Source organism: Desmodus rotundus, chromosome 12, assembly GCF_022682495.2.
Source record: "Desmodus rotundus isolate HL8 chromosome 12, HLdesRot8A.1, whole genome shotgun sequence".
Lineage (NCBI taxonomy): Eukaryota > Metazoa > Chordata > Mammalia > Chiroptera > Phyllostomidae > Desmodus > Desmodus rotundus.
Window position 1 is genome coordinate 81,700,815 of NC_071398.1, and position 20,639 is coordinate 81,721,453.

A 20,639-nucleotide genomic window follows, 5' to 3' on the forward strand; every position below is an offset into this window, starting at 1 on the left:
CACATTTTTGGTGCTTCCTATCCTGCCATAACCCAGAATTCTCTCCTAATATATTACAATATAGAATCAGTGATGAACCTTGGGGGGAAATTCAGCTGGAAGCAACTATAGGCAGTTTTACCAACTATTTTTTTAATTTGATCTGTGAGAATACCCCATCGCTAGTAATACAGAGAGAGCCTGCTAGGCATCTTGTGAAGCACACAAGGTTAATACGTGACCAGCGATCTTCAGCCAGTGTGCCGCAAGAGGCAGCCTGCTGTGTTGCAGGAATTTTTAAAACATGCAATGCCTGGCTACTTAGACAAGGGCACTGACCTGCTTTCCCCTAGACCGTCAAATAAAAGATTTCATCAAGTAGGGGTCCTCCTGAGCTATTCTTAAGAAGATACTCCAATCTGAAGAATATTCATAACACCCAAAACGTGCCTAGCACTCACTGTGTTCCAAATGTTAATTCACCTACTACTCAAGACAACCCCGCAATATATATACCATTTCCATAGATGAGGAATTTAAGAAAGAGAGGCATTAAGGGACTTGTCTAAACTCAAAAAACAAATCAGTCTTGGAGCTGGGACTCAAATCCAGGCAGATAAGCTCTTGGGCCAGATCTGTCTACTCCGTCATGGTCCTGACTAAGCAGAATGGCAGGAGCAAGGACGCCGAAGTGAGCGTGTGATCTGATTGGTCCCGAGGCAGCCAGCCCCGGTCTGTCAGGCACCACAGATGTCTATGGACCTTCTGCTCCAGGCCACTATGTGTTCATGTGAAGAATCTCTTCAGTTCATTAAATTGCAGATTTCGTGAGCACGTCCCATCAATGTCACTTAAGAAACTTCTTCCTGAAGCTACTGTAGTGCAGTAAAACAACCACATAAAAATTTCTTCATTATTATGTATTCTTGTTAACTGAGAAAGAAAACAATCATCATTTCTTTTCTCACTTAGTTATTACTTACTTGGAACAAAAATTCTGTACTGTGAACTTTCTGGAACTACTGTGGAATGGAGTGACAGTCCCCCACAGTGTGAAAGTAAGTATATTCTTCAGAATACAGAGCAGCAGTGCTCAAACTCTGTCCCCTGGGTGTCCCATTATGCCTTACAATGAACAAAGACCCTATGGAACTTTTCTGCAGGTGGGCTAGTGCTAGTGATATTCTTTATGTTGGAATTAAAACACAGAAGTTTTCTAAGTAATCATTTACTAATTCAATTTTTGAAACAGTAAACTCAATACATGTTAACATATGCAACATACATTTCTGTGTAAAATCAAAAATTTCCAAAGCAAACACAGAGAAGAATGCCATTGCTTTACATTTTTTTCTAATCTCTTCAGTATCTGGCTTAAAGGAAGACCTCCAGATTCACTCCACTGCGTCATCAAACAATGTGCAGCCACTGGAAATTTTCACTGTACACTCTTCAGGATGACAGTGAAAAAGAGACCATAAAATCCTGGCTGACCTGTGAACTATTGATTTGAGAAGGGAGGTAGCATTTCTCAACGAGCACTGAGTTTTCCTTAACCAGAAGGATATTTTCCATTAAACTGACAGCAACTGTTATGATTAGGAAAAAAATTTAGCATGGCCTTACAGATAAATACAGGTATTTTATTTAGGTATCTTATACAAGTATTTAAGAAAACAGGTTTTATTCTAAAATTTATTTCTCTATTAGTGGTTTAAGTTGAGACAGTACATTTTCTCTAAGAAACTTTCCTTTCGCTGGATATTGGATTCACAAGTACATTGTAGAAATCATATATTATTAAGTTTATTGAAGGTCATTCACAGGACATTACTAATACAGTCTTAATCCTTCACATTTTACCTTTCATGTCCTCTTTTTTCTTTTTAAGAAATTTTGTGTCAACCACCTCGACAAATATCAAATGGCAAATATACCAATAGCTACAAGGGCACATTTGAATATAACGAAGTAGTAATTTATAGTTGTAATCCTTCAAATGGACCAGATGAATATTCACTTGTTGGAGAGAGCAGGCTTACTTGTTCTGGGCAGAACGTATGGAGCAGTGACCCTCCTGAATGTAAAGGTAATACTATTTCCACTTATCTCCCTCTCGTTCGTAAATAGTGTGGAAAATTTTACCAACTTCTAAAGATTTTGGCCAACAAGTTTTTTAAAAAGCCATTTTGCTTGTTTTCCCTGTGAAATGGGTTTCTAACTTAATTGAATATGTGTCAGATAGAATAAAGGATAATTCCAGTTGTAGAATTTCCCACTTTCACCCCACATGTTCCTGGCATTCCCATTTAGACATTGTTAATTGCTATGTATATGCATGAATTAAATTTTTCTCGTTTGAAAGCATCAGATCACATACATTGGCTTTAAGAAAGTTTTATTTTATTACATGACAAGTATGACAGATTGATCATCTAAGTTTTCAACTTTAAGAAACTAAGAAAGAAGAGCAAATTGAACTCAGAACTAGGAAACAGAAGGAATAATAAAACCAGAAATCGATAAACTTGAAAAAAGAAAAATGTAGGGAGAATCACTGAAAGCAACGCCTGGTTCTTGGATAAGAGCAGTAAAGTGGATAAACCCATAGTCAGTCTGAGAAAAAAACATGGGAGACACAAATCACCAGTGTCAACAATGAAGAAGAGAACATCTCTAAATATTCTGCATACTTAAAGGACAATAAAGGAGTAACGTACAAGTTTCTGCCAACAAATTTGAGACTTAAGCCTTTTTACAAAGAGAACTGCAGACCCCATGTCATCACTAGGAATTGTAGTAAACATTTAAGGAATAAATAATAACAGCTCCACATAAACTCTTCAATAAAATACTATAAGAGGGAATATTTCTCACCTCATCTGGTAAGGACAGCATTACCCTGATACCAAAAGCAGACAAAACATTACAGGAAAATTAAAAACAATATCCACTATGAACATAGAACCAAAACCATTAAACAAATAAAATCCTGTCATATCGAAAAATAAGAATGGATCATAATCAAGTAAGATTTTTTCCATGAATGCAGATTCAAAAATTAATCAGTATACTTTACCATAAAAAGAGAGTATAAAGAAGAAAAAACACATAATCATCATAACAGAATTTGACAGAATTCATCATCTTTCATGGTAAAGCTTCTTAGCAACTAGGAATAGAAGGAACTTAACTATCTCAACCTCATAAAAGGCACCTACAAGAATCACACAGACATTACACTTGACAAAATATTTATTTCCCATCTGAGGTAGGAATGAGAAAGGATGTCTATTCCGACCACTCTATTCAACATTATACACTGAAGGTTCTATTGAGTACAATAAGGCAAGATATAGAAATAAGCATACATAAGGGAAAGGTAGAAATAAAATGGACTTATTCAGTTATGACATGATTGTGTGTGTGGAAAATATGAAAGAGTGAATGAAGCCTTACCAAGGCTGCAAGACACAATTGTGCTCAATGCACAGAAATCAATGGTATGTCTATACACTAGCAATAATTAGAAATTTGAAAAGTATTATTTACACCTCTGTAGTATTATTTACTACATAAATATTTCCAAATGAATCTAACAACAGTTGTGCAATATTTGAATGGTTAGGACAACTAAACACTTAAGAAATTAAAGAAGACATTAATAGTGAGCAATTCATTGTTCATGGGTTGCAAGAATCAATATAGTACAAATATCAATTCCCTCTAACTGATCGATAAATTGAGTATAATCCCAATAAAAATTCCTGCATAAGTTTTATAAAAGTTGACAAAACTGATTCTAAATTTTATATGGAAAGATAAAAGAATTAGAATAGTCAAAATAATTTTGAAAAAAATTGAAAATTCATTCTATCTGGTGTCAAAGACTTATACAACATACTACAATGCATGTAATAGAAAACAATGGAACAGAATAGACAATCTAGAATAGACCCTTTCATATGGGCCCAATTGATTTTATCACACAAGTACAAAAAAGTTCAGTGGAAAACGTGGTAAAAGTTCAGGCACAATTGAACATCAATATGCCATAAAAGAAAACCACAACCCACGTTAGCATGTTATTCAAACATGCACTATAATAGATCTTAGACTTAACTGAAAGTCAAAATTATAACACTTTTACCTGAAAATGCAGAACGTATTCATGACTTGGCCTAAGATTTCTAAAGTGCAAAACTGTGATCCTTTAAAAAAACTCAAAGCTTCTGCTCTCAAAAGATATTTTTATAAGAACTTTTAAAAAGCAACCAAAGAGTGGGAGAAAATATTGCCAAAGCACATGCCTGATAATTAATTTGTATCAAAGATATATAAAAATCTCTCAAAACACAATAGTTAAAAAACAACCCAATTTTTAAAATTTTTTAAAAAATTATTTTATTGTTGTTCAATTACAGTTGTCTGCATTTTCTCCCCACCCCTCTACCCCAACCCAACCAAACCCACCTCCCTCCCCTGCTTCCACCTCCCCCTTGGTTTTGTCCATGTGTCTTTTATAGCAGTTCCTGAAAACCCTTCTCCCCACTATCCCTTCCCCTCTCCCCTCTGGCTATTGTTAGATTGTTCTTAACTTCAATGTCTCTGGTTATATTTTGTTTGCTTTCTTTCTTCTGTTGATTATGTTCCAGTTAAAGGTGAGATCATATGGCATTTGTCCACCTGGATTATTTCACTTAGCATAATGCTCTCCAGTTTCATCCATGCTGTTGCAAAGGGTATAAGCTCCTTCTTTCTCTCTGCTGCATAGAATTTCATTGTGTAAATATACCACAGTTTTTTGATCCACGCATTTGCTGATGCGCACTTAGGTCTCTTCCAGCACTTGGCTATTGTAAATTGTACTGCTATGAACATTGGGGTGCGTAGGTTCTTTTGGATTGGTGTTTCAGGGCTCTTAGGGTATAATTCCAGCAGTGGAATTGCTGGGTCAAAAGGCAGTTCCATTTTTAGTTTTCTGAGGAAATTCCATACTGTTTTCCACAGTGGCCTCATCAGTCTGCATTCCCACCAACAACTTACTAGGGTTCCCTTTTCTCTGCATCCTCTCCAACATTTGTTTGTTGATTGTTTATGTTGGCCACTCTGATTGGTGTGAGATGGTACCTCATTGTGGTTTTAATTTACATCTGTCTGATGGCTAGTGATGCTGAGCATCTTTTCCTAGGCCTCTGGAACCTTGTATATCTTCCTTGGAAAAGTGTCCGTTCAAGTCCTTTGACCATTTTTTTAACTTGAACAACCCAATTTTTCAAAAAATGAGAAAAATATTTGATTACACCTATTTCATCAAAGTAAATATATGGATGGCAAAAAACACATGCAAAGTTGCTCAGTGTAATTAATAAATACAGATATATAATTTGAAACCACAATGAGATAACACCAAATACCTACTAAAATGGCTGGAAATAAAAACAAGAAAGGAACTAAAACTACCATATTCTGGCAAGGGTATGGAACAATTGGTACTGTCATGTATAATTGTTAAGAATGCAAAGTGGTATGTCCATTTTGGAACACTGTTTAGCAATTTCTTCAACTTTAAAGATACACTTTCCATACAATGCAGCAATCCAAATAAATTAAACCATGTTCACATAGAAACCTATATAAGAATATTCATAGCAGCATTAGTTGTAATCACCCCACATTGCAAACATCCACATCTTTTCAGTTGGTGAATTAATGAACAACTGTGGTACATCCATATGATGGATTAACATTCCTCAGTAAAAAGCAAAAGCTTCTCATCTACATGATGACAGAAATGAATTTCAAATACATTACACTAAGTGAAACAAGCCACACTCAGAGGCTGTGGTCCCATTATGACACCTTGGAAAAGGAGCACTCTAGTGATACAGATCAATGGTTGGCTGGCTGGGGAAGGTGGTTGGAGGTGCTTGTGGGGAGGGTTGATTACAAAGTGACAGAAGCAGATGTTGGAGAATAGTGGAACTCTATTATGTCTGCGTTGGAAATTACATGATCAGGGTTTGCATTTATTGAACCTCATACGATCTGTACACTTAAAATGGTTTTACTGTGTGCAAATTATATACAGTAAGCCTAACTTAAAATCATCACTGTGAGTAACAGTTTAGCACAACATAGAAAAGATCAGTGTACCTGAAGTGAGAACAATAGAAATCCAACCTGATTTGAAAATCTAAAGAGAGAGAAAGACTTACAACCTGCTTTTGATCTCTGAATTGCAGTCCAAAATATTTGGAACACAGTCCTAACTCCAGTGGCTTTTCTATTTCTTGAACATCCCAGTTCTTGTATGTTGATACCTGATGACGTTCTCTCTGCATGTCTTTGCATGGCTACCTTGTTTTCAACATTTGAGCTCAAATATTACCTTTTTACAAGTGTCTTTCTTTCCTACTCTCTCAAAGAAGAGGGCATTACCTCAGTGTCAGCATAAAATTTATTTTAAAAAATCCCTAGAGCTAAAGAGCATCCAAAGTTGTTTTGAACTTACCTGAAAATTGTATGTGGTAGTCAGGCCTTTCTCAAAACTTGTCAGTAATGGGAACACATACAGGAAACCAATAGTTCATCATGACAGTCTGTTCTAGGTGGGAAAGATTATAAAAATGGCAAACAATGTCTTTTTTAAATTAACATCCTGCCTTCCATTTCTTCTCTCTTTGTCCCCAGGGGAAATTACTATTTTGCCCTAGTTTTTTCATTCCTATGTTAAAACAGCTTTCCATTAATTCTGGAATTTCTTTGCTTTTCAGTGGTCAAATGTCAATACCCAGTGCTTCAGAATGGAAGAGTGGTGTCAGGGTTTGCAAAAAAGTTTTCCTACCAGGCGATGGTTACAGTTCAATGCCTGCAGGGATTTTACCTTGAAGGCAGTAGCACTATCTCATGTGGAGCTAACAGTACTTGGGAACCCAAGATGCCAAAATGTATTAAAGGTACTAAGGGTGTCTTTTATTTCTAGATTTTATTTCTCAGACATTGAATATCAATGATACTGAATAATTGAAAAGAAGCAGCTTTTGTAATTAACTACCTCATATTCATTTCTGTGACAGGTATATGACATAAAATTTGTGTTTTTATAGGTTCTTAGCACACTATATACATCCCATGGGTGTCTGTTGTTCAGCATTTGTAAAACGTAAAAATATATAGCATCAGTTTTCATAGTAAATTGAAGCATGAAAATTTTTACGTAGTGGTTGATCCCGTCTTCGTTATTTTTTTCCAGTGTCAACACCTCTCAGTACAAAACCTACAATTTCCAGTGTCTCAGGTTTAGTACTTTCTGCTTGTTCTTTTCAAAATTCTTTAAATGCCTGGTGATTTTTTTTAATCCTTTACATATCTGGTGATTTACACTCACCCATCATTTTTAATAATGAAAGGAGGAAGAACATATTCACAGCCATTCTAGTTGTTATACTTAGTGATTCCAAAACTATTTGGCACAGTTAGCAGACATTGGAACAAACTTGGGAACAAGTTATGTAAACCTGAAACGTGTTTCCTTGTGTGTAAAATGATGTAATGCCTTCCTCACTGGGTGATAGTAGAGTTAGAATGGGATGCACTTGGAGCACTCAGCACAGTGTCTGTCACACAGGAAGCTCTCAAGGAAGCTCATTTATGACTGACAGCATCACTCCAGTTAATATTAACGGTGAGGAAGGTCCATGGCTTGTTTTTCAATACACATGTTTTCTATGTCATTAACTTTATTGATTTGTTATTTTAAAAACAATCTGGTGATAACTTTACAGGGTATCTTCATGATCCAGGGTGATGTTTTATTTTCTGGACTGCAACCAGTTTTGTTCCCATTACAATATGCAGTAACATCTAAACTGGGAAGCTTCTGCTGCCTCTAGAACAAGACCCCCACCTTTCCCTTCCTCATATAATTATTCTTTTTCTCTTTCCTGGGCATTTTTATTTGGGAATAGAAAGTAAATTTCATAGCAACTGAAAGGCAGAAAAAGTCCTATGTTACTGAAATGAAATGAAGGACTTCTTGCATGGACTTCTGATCAGCTGCTCTGCTTAAGCCTTGGGAGATTATTTGGTGTGGTGAGTGGAGCCGCCTTCCTGGTCTCGGCGCTGCTGTCTCTGGCTTCTCTCTGGTTTCAGCAGAAACAAGAGATAAGAGCAATGCGGTGGTCACCATGTAAGCGCAGTTTCACTTTCTGTGGTTTCAGTTGCCCACAGCCACGGTCGGAAAATATTCAATGGAAATTTCAGGAATAAGTAATTCCTCAGTTATTTGCCATTCTGAGCAGCATGATGCAGTCTCACACTGTCCCATTCTTTCCCACATTGGTGTGAATCATGCCTTGGTTCAGTGTGTTCACCTCACTTCTCGTCACATAGTCATTGTATCATCTCACATCATCACTAGAAGAAGGGAGAGTGCAGTTCAATATATTTTCAGAGGGAGAGACCACATTCACATTAATTTTATTACAGGAAGTTGTTATAATTGCTCCCTTTTATTGTTGTTAAATCTTACCTTGCCTAATTTATAAATTAAACTTTATTATAGTTATACATACGCAATATAAATATTATATATATATAATATTTATATATATATATGGTTCCGCACTATCCAGGTTTCCAGGCATCAGTGGGGCTTGTGGAATGTATCCCATGTAGACGAGGGGGGACTAGTGTGGTGGGAAGAGCTTTAGCCTGGGCAGACCTCACACAAGGTCCTAATTTAGCTCTACTCATTCCAATAATATCATTTCTGTGGGCTTGGTTCCCTGTTAAATACGAGGGTGTTGAACGCAAAACTAATTTCCATTACTGTCTTCTAATTTGTTTGTATATTTCCTATTCTAATATTTTAAAGGATTGAGGGGAATTCTGCCTGTTAACACGGTAATTAGAACACCTTTGTATCATTCTTCTATACCTGGAAACTGGTAGCACCCTTGAGTACCTTAGCTGAGTGCTGTGAGGTGTTGGAGGGGAGAGAGGGATGTTTTGCGGACTGAGACATTAAGATTGCATGTGAAGTTCATACTCAGCAGCCCATCTGTGTTTACTCACAGAGTCCTAGTGGGTATATGCACTGTGGGACACTGTGTTCATATGCTCTTTTATTCTTTTAAATTTTGTATTTCAAAGTGTAAAATAGCTTTATAATTATCCAGGCTTTTTTGCAATTTAGTAAAAAGTTTCTCTTATGATTTGAGTTATTTTCTTAACTCTTTTTATTGTTGTTCAAGTACAGCTGAGTAGTGCGTACAGGACTCACATAACACTGATACTGTTTAGTGTTTCAAAGACGAGAGGATTGTGAGGAAATGTTTATAAAGGAGATAAACTATAGGGATTTTTTCTTAAATATCAAAATTCCCCATGGGACTTTCAACCATGTTTTATCATCAGTTAGAGGAAACTATATAAAAAATCAGTAGCAATATATGAAATATGATAAGGTAGATATACATGCCCTAACATAAAAAATGTGACACACTAAGTGAAAATCAAAAACATAAGAATTATGTAGTATGATAGTGATTGGATGGCAGTTTTTAAAGGTATATGTTTATGTTGAACACATGATTTTGATGATTTTCTATTAAGTTAATTTCTGGGATTTCCATTCTAAAATATAAAGCCACAGTGAACATTCTTATGCAAAATCCATATAGTAACTTTCCATAGTAGAATTGCAAAGATAGGAAAATGTGTGTACTTTTCATTTAGAGTAATAATCATTTTTAAATATAAAAAGGCAAATTAACCCCCTAATTTTGTATAGATAAAGCTGGTGAATGTAATCAAATTTATTTTTTGAGGTGTCAAGCCTACTGTTCCAACCACACCTCCTACTGCAAGTCAACCAGGTCCAGTAACTCTTTATCCTATTTATATTGTTAAGAATTTCATAAGGTGATAAGTAAAAAATAATGTCATGTGTTAATTTGTGTTTACAAATGAAGCTGAACTTTTTTTCACCCTCATTTACTTATTCATGTTCTTTGCTCATTTTTCTATTACGTTTTTAAAATATTTTTTGTTGATTTGTCAACTCATTAGAAATTAAAGCCCCCTTAACAGGAAGTGAATCATATTTAGGTTTTTATTTTTGCCTTATTTTTACTAATCACCTTTCTCTTAAGATTTTATGTTTGGATATGCATTGCTTTTTATAACTTCTAATTATATAAGTAATAGTAGACAAATATAAATTTGAAAAATTCCAAATATTACAAAAGTACACGGAGTAAAAGATTAGTCTCCTTCTGTTTCTCTAATTCATTACCTGAGTTAATCACTTAATAGTCTCGGTGTCCTTATATCTGTTTCTTTACATCCACATCCTTGAATGTGTAGATACACGTATCTTAGTGTCCTCTTCTTTTTGTTAGCCAGAAATGGAATTATGCTGTTCATATTTTTCTAAAACTCTCACATGTTACATTTACATCTCAGACTGAGATTGTATTTAAATTTACTCCGATCCTTTTACTGATGACTTTAATATATACCACGTTTATTTAACTATTTTAACATCAGTGGTCATTTATACGTGCATAAGTTTCACATTAACAGGTAGTTGGTTGGTTCAATTTTGTTCTCTAACAATTATAAGAGTTGTGTCTTATAAAAGCTGTAGGTCTTCCCCATGCTGAAATTACATAAAAATTTCAACCATATGTTCTGATTGCATTCTTTGCATTTAAATTCTCTTACATCTGAAATTGGTATATACATTTATTATCTCCTCTCCAACCATTTGAAGTGCCCGTTTTTATCATACATTAAGTTCATAGCTGTTCTAATTGTTTCTCCGTTCATTTGAACTCCGTCCGTGCCTGTGCCAACCCCAAATCTTTTATTTTTTACTGTAGTATTATGACAGGTCTTAATATCTGGCAGAACACTTTCTTTTCAGAAATGTTCAAGCCACTCTCTATGCTAGTTTTTGCAGATCAACTTTTATTTTATTTTATTTTTACCATTTTAACCATTTTAAGCTTACATATCAGTGGCATTAACTACATTCACCTTGTTGTGCAACCATCACTTCTATATCTCCAAAACCTTTTCATCTCAAATTAAAACACTATACCCATTAAACAATGACTCTCCGTTTTCCCCTCCCCCCAGCCCTGGCAATTGTTCTTCAATTATCTATGAGTTGAACTATTTTGGCTTATTGCACTAAGCATAGTGCTTTCAAGATTCATCTACTTTGCAGCATTTATCAGAACTTCACTCCTTTTATGGTTAACTAATATTCCACTTTTAGTATATTCCACATTTTCTATCCATTTACTTGACTGTAGGCCCTTGGGTTGTTTCCAAGTGTTGGCTATTTTGAATATGCTTCTCTGACTACTGGCATTTGAGTAACTGTTTGAGACCTGTTTTCAACTTTGGGGGGTGTACACCCAGGAATAGAGATGCTGGGTTATGTGCTAGTTCTGTGTTTACTTTTTGAGCAATATCCACAGTGTCTTCCACAGCAGCTGCACCAGTTTTACTTTCCCACCAGTGAGGCACCAAGGTTCCAATTTCTCCCCCTCTTTTCCAATGCTTGTTATTTTCTGTTTGTTGATACTAACCATCCTAATATACATGTAGTATCTCATTGTGGGTTTTACTTGTACTTTGTAATAATTAGAGATTATATTTTCATGTACTTACTGGTGTTTTGTATATCTTTTCTGGAAAAATGGCTATTCCAGTCCTTTGCACATTTTTGATTTTGGTTTTTTCCCGCTCACTTTTAGGAGTTCATTATGTATTTTGGATGGAAACCCCTTATCAGCTGCATTATTTGCAGATGTTTCCTTCCATTCTATGAATCGCCTTTTCATTCCATTGATTGTGACCATTAATAAACATTTTTAGTTCTGATGGAGTCCAGTTTATTTATTTTTGTCTTTGTCACCTGAGCTTTTGGTGGTCACGTCCAAAAATCATTGTCAGACCCAAAATCGTGAAGCTTGTCCTCTGTTTTTTTCAAAGAGTTTTATAGTTTTAGCTCTTCTATTTAGTTCTTTGATCCATTTTGAATTCATTTTTGTATATGAGAATCAAACTCCATTCTTCTGTGTGTAGATATGCAGTTTTTGAAGAACCTTGTTGGAAAGATTGCCCTTTCCCAATTAAATGTTCTTAACGCCCTTGCAGAGGATCACTTGACCGTGCCTGTGAAGGTTTATTTCCAAGCTCTGCATTCTATTCAATTGATCTGTCTGTATTTTTGCCTGTTCCACTGTGTTTTGATTATTGTAGCTTTGGAGTAAGTTTTAAAAACAGAAAATGTGAGTTCTCTCAACTTTGCTCTTCCATTTCCAGATTGCCTTGGCCAGCCCTAGTCCTTAGAGATTCCATATGAATTATATGTTGGATTTTCTATTTATATAAAATGCACATTCCAGATGGTGAAGGGGTTGCATATGATCTGTAGGTTGCTTTGTGTAGTATTAACATCTTACTAATCTCAGGTCTTCCAATGCACGCACACAGGATCTCTTTTCATTTATTTATACTGTCTTCTATGTCTTTCAGTGACATTTTGTAGTTTCCAGTGTAGGAGTCTTTCACCTCCTTGGTTCACTTTCTTCCTAAGTATTTTACTCTTTTTGATGCTATTGTAGAGTAGTTTTCTCAATTTCCTCCTTGATTTGTTCCTTGTTAGTGTATAGACATGCAACTGAATTGTTAATTGTGTAGCCTGCAACTTTGCACGCTGCAAACTTGTTAGTTCGAACAGGTGAGTGTTTTTGCATGCGTGTGTGTAATTTTTACATGTTTCTACTTAAACAACCATATCATCTAAAACAGAGATCATTTCATTTCATCCTTCCCAATTTGGATGCGTTTTTTTCCTGCCTAATTGCTTGGGCTATAACTTTCATCATTATGTTGAATGAACATGGCAAACACAGTTATCCTGCCTTGTTCCTGATCTTAAGGGGAAACCTTTCAGCCTTGCAGCATTGGGCATGATGTTAGCTGGGGGGTTTTCATAAATCAGCCTTGTCATGTTGAAATTCTCTGTATTGCCGAATGCCCTCTAAATCATTAAGCTCTCCTGTAATTTTTAAGTAGAATCACATTGAATCCATAGGCTAATACTGACAATACACTAATGATAAATTTGCATGCTGTACCAGAGAATATTGTCACAGGAAATGTTACTAGAGAGGAGGCAGAATGCCGATGACATTGAATAAAAATCTATAATATAATGGCACTAAATTTAAATGACAAACATTAATATAATGTATATAAGAAAAATGAAATTCTGAAAGATTCTGTACAAAGGCAAACAAATCAAAACTGTTTTATATTTACTTCTTTTTGTGAATTATTTTTGTTTTTTTCTTTTTTCTAGGACTTTCCACTTTCAGTAATGAATCACCAAGTAATGACGACAATTTAGGTATTATTTTGGTTATAAATAACCCTGCATTTTGAGATCTTAGCGCTCTACAGAGAAATACCATATTTCAATTATCCGTAGTTATAGGGAATCAGCCTGTCACAAGTGAGTGATAATTGACATTTGTACTCATTTTAGTAGTGCAGATACCATGACATATGGAAGCAGTTGTGTGTGTAGACACAGGTAGATAATACAGTTTTTAAGAGATGCCTTAAATAAGGATTGCTGATAAGGTGAGGTAACTTTCACAATTGCCGTGTTTATTTGTAGGTTAAAATATATAAAACCTAACTTGCTCTCCATATGATAGTGTTACTTTGTGAGGGCAATTTTCAAATAAATTTTCTTTGTATTCATACCTTGTATACATAAGCCTTAAAGTACTTGAAGTTGGGTTAGTTATTTCCTAGGTCAGGCTGGTGCACACTGTGTGGGCTCACAAGTTCACACAGCGCGTGGTAAAGGAAATGATGCAATGTAGTGGTGACAGTTCAGGGAAATGTAAGGATGAGTAAATGAAGAGAAATGTGTATCACCTTTCTTTATGTTAGACTAGTTTAGTAAGGGTTATCTCTTTATGAAATGCGCCTTAGGCTCGTCCTGTCTCCCCTCTGAACACTGTGGCCAATCCGTCATTGTGCCAGTGAACCCAGGGCCATCCTAACATGCTAAACTCTTGATAATTTTTATGAAATGACAGAAGCAGAGGTAAACAGACATTGTGTGTTTGACTTATAGAAATTTAATAAAAATAATGGCAGTTTGGAAACAGAAGTAGTACTGGCCAATGTTTCTCACATTTAAGATTTTGTAGTGTTATTTATTACTCCCTGGATAGTAAAAAAAAAGAAAGAAAGAAAGAAATGTATGTTTGAGTTTCTAATCATAATTTTTCCCTGTACCCTGGTGTTTCATTTGCATTCTTAGAATGTTCTTGGTAAGACCGTGTCTTAATTTGGGGAGTGGGGGTACAGAGGAAATATTAATTATAAAGTGACATTGTTTATGAAGATTGCAAACTGTGTCTGTGTAATCAATTAATGGAACTTCATTTATGAGTTATTCCACAGACTCACGTTTGGTGAACAATATAAATGCGATTTCTAACAAAATCATAAGAATGATAGACTGAATACTGAACTAAACCAACTCTAATGGGATTATACGTTCTCCGAAATAATTTTCCTCTAATCTAGTGGATTCTAGTTTTCATCACCTGGTGTGGGGACTACCACACAAAACAATGACAAGCGAGGTTCTAAGTGAGAGTTTCCCAGGTAGACCCAAGCCTGGCACCGTGTGGAGGGTTCTGTGGGTGCACTAGCAGTTACACACACTAAACTCAGTGATGAACTTTTCCTTTGCTGTGGTTCATGGCTAGTCTGGTCAGCATTTAAATGCACAAACTACCTTGATACCCAACGTGCTCAATTATCTTCAAACTGGTTTTATTTATTTTTCAGATGGAGGACTCATTGCTGTGATTGTTCTTACTGTACGTAAGTGTCCAAACCTTGGATGCTACTTAAATCAAAATATTAATGTGAAGAAGTGCATTTTTAATGATATTTTTAGTTTCTGCAGTTTTTATAGCTTGAAATTAAGTAAACCAGTCTAGAGCTACCTGACCTTTTACATGATATTCTACCTTGTGTTGGTGATTGTATATTCTTTTGAATTCTGTATGTCCAGTTACCAACAAATCCTAAATAATACATGTATGTGCTTTCAAGGCGATTAGTCATATGAACTTGCATCCCAAATATGCTTTGAGTAATATCATAAAATCATGCAAGGATTCTTCTCTGACTCACTGTGGACTTTTTAAATGATTCCAGGGAACTGCATTGAGACAGAGAACTGTCCAGAATGTTAATGTATATGTACTTTAAAAATATAACATTCTGACCACTGAAATATAACTAACATTAGTTTCTTCTGCTAGATTTTGAACCTTGGTAATTATTTTTTAGAGTTACATGTCACTTGTTTTCTGGTTTCTTGTAGTTCTTGGCATTGCGGTAGTTGGCTCCTGTCTGTACAAATATCTTTACATAAGGAAGAGAGCGTAAAATAAACATGTTTCCTCGAATGTATTGGTCCTTCACTCCTGACACACTTTTGTGCAGCTTTGGTTTGCACTCTGGATTGCATGCTGCCTTGTTTGAACATGTGTTTGTGTGAGTGTGCTATCAGAATTGCATTTCCTTACTAAAAATATTTTCCTCCACCTTTATTATCATTCCAACACGTGGTAATCTGCCCAGAGTTGCTTTAGCTGGTAATGACTGTAAGAAAAAACTCTGTGGGGTTTGCGATTTCAGTTGTGCAGAAAGTCATGGACCATTACAGGTCCTTCCTTAACCTAGATACACTCTGTTTCCTACAGTGGGGTGGCCAAAACTAAACTCCAAATAGTTCACTGTGGAGACTTTGACAGTTCTACTCAGTGGAATTTTTAGGATGAAAGCTCCCATTTGTCTGTACAACTTAAGTCATTGTAAGAAGCTCTGTAGATGTCTTATTCAAATACTCAAATTGTATTCTTTTCATTTAGAGTTGTTATTTATACAAATTAACCTGGGGAACTAATGCAATACTAGTTGACTTTCCTCTTATGTTTTCTTAATTTACTAAGTTGCAGTAAAACTGAAGGGTTAAATTTACAGTTGCTGAGAGGGTTGAATTACCAAGGCACCTCATTAACTTTATCTTTTTATCTACAAAATTGGAAAATGGGAATTTAGAATAGAAAAAATTTACCAATATATATCTTCTAAGCAGAATAGGATTTGTAAACATCACACCTAAAGTTTAATGAAATAATTAAACTGAATTTTCAGTGTACTGAAAGATTTAGAATAAATACTGGAGCTTAGATCAAAATTGAAAAATTTTATTTTCAGCAATTTGTATTCGCCTGTCCTTTTGGAGATACCTTTAAAATCAAACTAACATTTTTAAGACTTTTTGATTTTTGCATCTTATAATATGTTTTACTTTTATATTAATCATTGGCTATCTTTTTAAATATCCACAATGCCTTTATTTGAATCTTAAATTTAGAACACATGAAATATTTTTAAAATTAAATACACACAGCAGTCTGAGTAGGAAATGATCTTGGTGGAATGTTTTTACAATGCAAGAGGTTCATGTAGAAATAACTTCTAAACAAAGCAAAACAAAATAGTTCTGTGTTCCTTGCTTTCTTTCTTTGTTTAAAACATCAATGCATCAGCATACTTAAAGGTTCTTTAAGTAAGTATGAATCAAACACTCTAGCTACCAGTTAATGGCTCTTTTAAAGGTGAGGACTTATCTGAGTCATTATACACCCAGATTAAAGGTTCAGTGCTATCCCTGATCTGAGATTCCACTTCTAATGAGCTCCAAGTGATGATGCTGCTGGGCCTGAGCAAATTTTTCTCCTGTTTTAGATAGTTGGATTTTTTAGAAGACTCCTCACCTTATATATATGTTCTAGAAAAGATGTGGGGTAATACTTCACTTTACCTGCTTTCCTTTTGGAAAAGTAAATATTTTTATTATATTCTTTGCACTGTTTAATGTCCATAACCTCCCCTCCAAAAAACATTGGCAGCCATTGCCTTAGAAACTAATTTACAAGGCTCTAAAATATACACAGACGCTTCTCTTTTTCGAGGGGTAACTCTGGAAGCAGGGTACTAGGCACAGATAATCAAATATTGATGTTAAAACTTGGTACCAAATGCATTGATGTAAACTTGTACTTGTGGTGATTTGGAATACAATTACCCATCTACAGCCCTCACACTAAAGTAGAAAAATAGGCCTTGGCTCCGTTGGTTAGAGCACCATCCTGATACACCAAAAGTGTGGGTTCAATCTCCATTCAGGGCACAGACAAGAATCAACCAATGAATGCACGAATAAGTGAAACAACAAATCCATGTTTCTCTCTCTCTCTCTCTCTAACCAATAAATAAAGTATTAAAAAAGGAAAACAGCATGAGTAGTCATTTTTAAGATTATTAAACATATGTAAATTACTTGATGAAAAATGGCCACAAGTTAAGAGATATATATCCCATCACTTATAATGTGGGCAACGACCCTAGATTCCAATCAAGAGTTTGGGAGCAGATTCTACAAAGCCCAGTGGGAAGGGCAATCTCTTGGTAAAGAAACAAAATGATGTCTGTGATCCCAGGGGCAGAGGGAAAGACAAGCATTCCTACTAGAAGGGCAGTCTGGGCCTCCCAGCCCTCTCTGTCTTGTTCTCTCAGGATTCCTGGAGGCTGAAGCCAACCAGTTTTCAGACTTGTGAGCTTCAAGGCGTCTGAAACCCTTGCAGTCGATTTATTGAATGCTGAAGTTAATGTCAAATAACTGCAATGGGAAATTTCATTTTAGATTTTCTTTGTCTTCAAATATCTTTGTTTTATCAAAGAAACATTTCTTTACATTTATATTAATGCTTACTTATCTCATGTATTGCATTTGTATTTTTAAATGTATTTGAAGAAAAAGCATCTACTACTACAGAAAATAAAATGAATTGACTTCAAACACAGAAAAATACAGCAGTCTTGGAGAATTCAGGGACGGGCCTAACCACAACATCACCCCCCACAGTAGTTTTTAGGAAGCTGCTCGACCACAAGTGGTTCCTGTGACAGTGGTGGCTCACAGTGGTGGCCTCCCCGCAGAGAGAAATATCAAGAGCCCAGGTGTAACTGGTCCTCTCTGACACGGGGCAGCACACTGGACGTGCCTGCTGTGACCAGCACACTGCAGACAACAGGCTGGACCAGTTTTAGTCTCGCTCTGTCTGTTATGGTCAGTTGACAGAGGCAGGGACTAACTACAGTGACATTTTCTAATTTAATAGCTATTATAGTTAATAGTTCCAATTTAATAATTAATAATCCTACTGAGGACTTCAAATATAAGATGTGCTGTGAGTGCACATACCAGCTTTCAAAGAGTTAGTATAAAAATGTTAAATACATGTATACTGGCTTAAGTAAAATACATTGAAAATTAATATTCTTGTTTCTTCTACTTTTTGTGGCTTCAAGAAAATTGAAATTATCCCTGTGACTCATTGTATTTCCTGGACAGCACTGGACTAGAATGATGGATTTTAGAAAGATGTCTACTTTTACACTTAAAGGGCAATATAAACTTTAGTTCTTTGGGAGGATCTCTTACCAGAACTCATGATTTTCTTGACAATAGGGGTGAATGAGGCATTACTGAAATTGAATACTGGTGAAATTGCTACCTTTTTACAAGTTTCATCTTAGAGCCAGATTTTAAATTGTGATGTTAAGAAAGCCCATGTTTCTCTACAGTCTTTCCCACTGGAACTAAATTAATACGAGAAAACATTTATTAAGTACTTTCTGTGCAACACTTCTATTTCTTGGTTTAGAGGGAATAAAAATGCATAATACAGGGATAGAAAAAAAGTAAGACTAATTAATATTTGAAATTACTTTAAAATAATCATTTATATCTAGTTCAGAGACTCAATAGTTTATGTTTTTAATTGTCCATTTTCTAAATGGGCTTCTGGAATTTAATTCCCATACTTAATTATGTTTATCTCTGATGCTATTTCTTTACCTTGTCTTGTAGGGAAACGGAGGTTACTGCTGCATGCAGTACTTAGAATAAGCCAGCCGCTCCAGCAGAGCAGGCACGCTGAATGGTTTCCACAGTCCAGCGTAGCAGTTCATCTCCTGGTCTGTCAAAATGTTAAGTTCTGCAGTGAATTTGTAGAGCTGAAACAGGAAAAATGAAGGAAGTTACTCATAAAATTAAAAATAGAACTACCACATGATCCAACAATTCCACTTCTGGGAATATATCCAAAGAAATGAAATCACTATGTGGAAGAAGACATATCTGCACCTCCCTGATTATTACAATATTATTTACAGTAACCAAGAGTTGAAACGACCTGTGTTATTTACAATAGCCAAGTGCTGGAAACAGCCTAAGTGCCCATCAGTGAATGAGTGGATCAAAAAACTGTGGTACATTTACACAATGGAATACTATGCAGCAGAGAGAAAGAAGGAGCTTCTACCCTTCGCAACAGAATGGATGGAACTGGAGAGCATTATGCTAATGAAGTAAGCCAGGGAGTGATATGTTTATACTCATCCAGTCATATGTTTATTGACATATGACTAGATGAATAAAATGTTATGTATACATGTCCTGTCATTTGTAACAACATGGGTAGAACTTGAGGGCATTAAGTGAAATAAGTCAGGAAGAAAGGACAAACACTGTTGGCCTTACATACAGGAACCTGAACAAGGTCAAACTCAGAAAAAGAAATGAGATTGGTAGTTGCCAGAGCCAGGGGTAAGGAGGTTGGGGAAATGGGGAAAGGTTTTCAAAGGGTACAAACTTCCAATTATAAGTTAAGCAAGTACTGGATTGTAATGGACAGCATGGTGACTATAGTTACCAGTACTATATTGTATATTGGCAAATTGCTAAGAGAATAGATCTTAAAAGTTCTGATCATAGAGAGGAAAAAAAATTTTGTAAGCATGAGATGATGAATATCAATTAAAAATTTTATGGTAGTTATTTGATAAATATGTATTATCAAATCATTATCTGTACACCTTAAGTTTGTATAAAGATATGGGGCAATTATATCTCAATAAAAATTGAAAGAAAAAATTTACTAAGTTAGTCTCTGGTTTCCTTTACTATTACGAATGCAACTGTTAAGAGATAATGCTAACATTTCAATGGGGCCTCAATGTAGTCACCAAGCTGTCATGCTTCTCTGAAACTGGTATGAACTTGAGTGTGAACATCTTATCTGTTTTCCTTCAATTAACACTTGCTTTTATAGAGCAAATGAACACAGCATCACTGGTTGTATTAAGGTGGGTAGGTGATTTTGTTTAATGAAATCTCCAAATTTAGAGAAATACGGTACAAAATGAAACTATTTTTTTGTACAAAAACTGATTTTGAAATCTTTTTGTTCAAAGATTAATGCCAACTCTTAAGGTTCATTCTGTCTACAACTCTAACATGTGTCTTATATGTTGTTTATTATAAAAAAAATGTTTACACATATGTATGTAACACTTCAACCATCAAACTAAAAACAGGAACACTGAAAACTGGGAATCTGGACAAATCTGACTTCCTTAACTAAGAATGTGATTTGAAAATACTCATAGAATGTAGGGTAAAA

At 35.4% G+C, this 20,639-nt stretch overlaps 1 protein-coding gene across 7 annotated transcripts in view; it reads left to right on the forward strand.

Moving 5' to 3' along the window:
- LOC112318353 (membrane cofactor protein) overlaps nt 1–20,067 on the forward strand; it is a 31,523-nt gene extending 11,456 nt beyond the window's left edge. The window contains exons 3-11 of one of the 7 annotated variants that reach the window (XM_053915794.1): nt 952–1,037; nt 1,871–2,068; nt 6,756–6,938; nt 7,235–7,279; nt 8,858–8,886; nt 9,813–9,860; nt 13,367–13,414; nt 14,881–14,912; nt 19,046–20,067. In XM_053915794.1, the coding sequence (XP_053771769.1) occupies nt 952–1,037; nt 1,871–2,068; nt 6,756–6,938; nt 7,235–7,279; nt 8,858–8,886; nt 9,813–9,860; nt 13,367–13,414 (637 nt within the window). In that variant the 3' untranslated portion in view covers nt 14,881–14,912; nt 19,046–20,067. Of the gene's footprint in view, nt 1–951; nt 1,038–1,870; nt 2,069–6,755; nt 6,939–7,234; nt 7,280–8,857; nt 8,887–9,812; nt 9,861–13,366; nt 13,415–14,880; nt 15,183–15,424; nt 15,598–19,045 lie in introns of those variants that run through there. The other 6 variants (XR_008425812.1, XM_053915795.1, XM_053915796.1 and 3 more) reach the window with 6 other exon arrangements.
- Nucleotides 20,068–20,639: the final 572 nt, after the last annotated feature.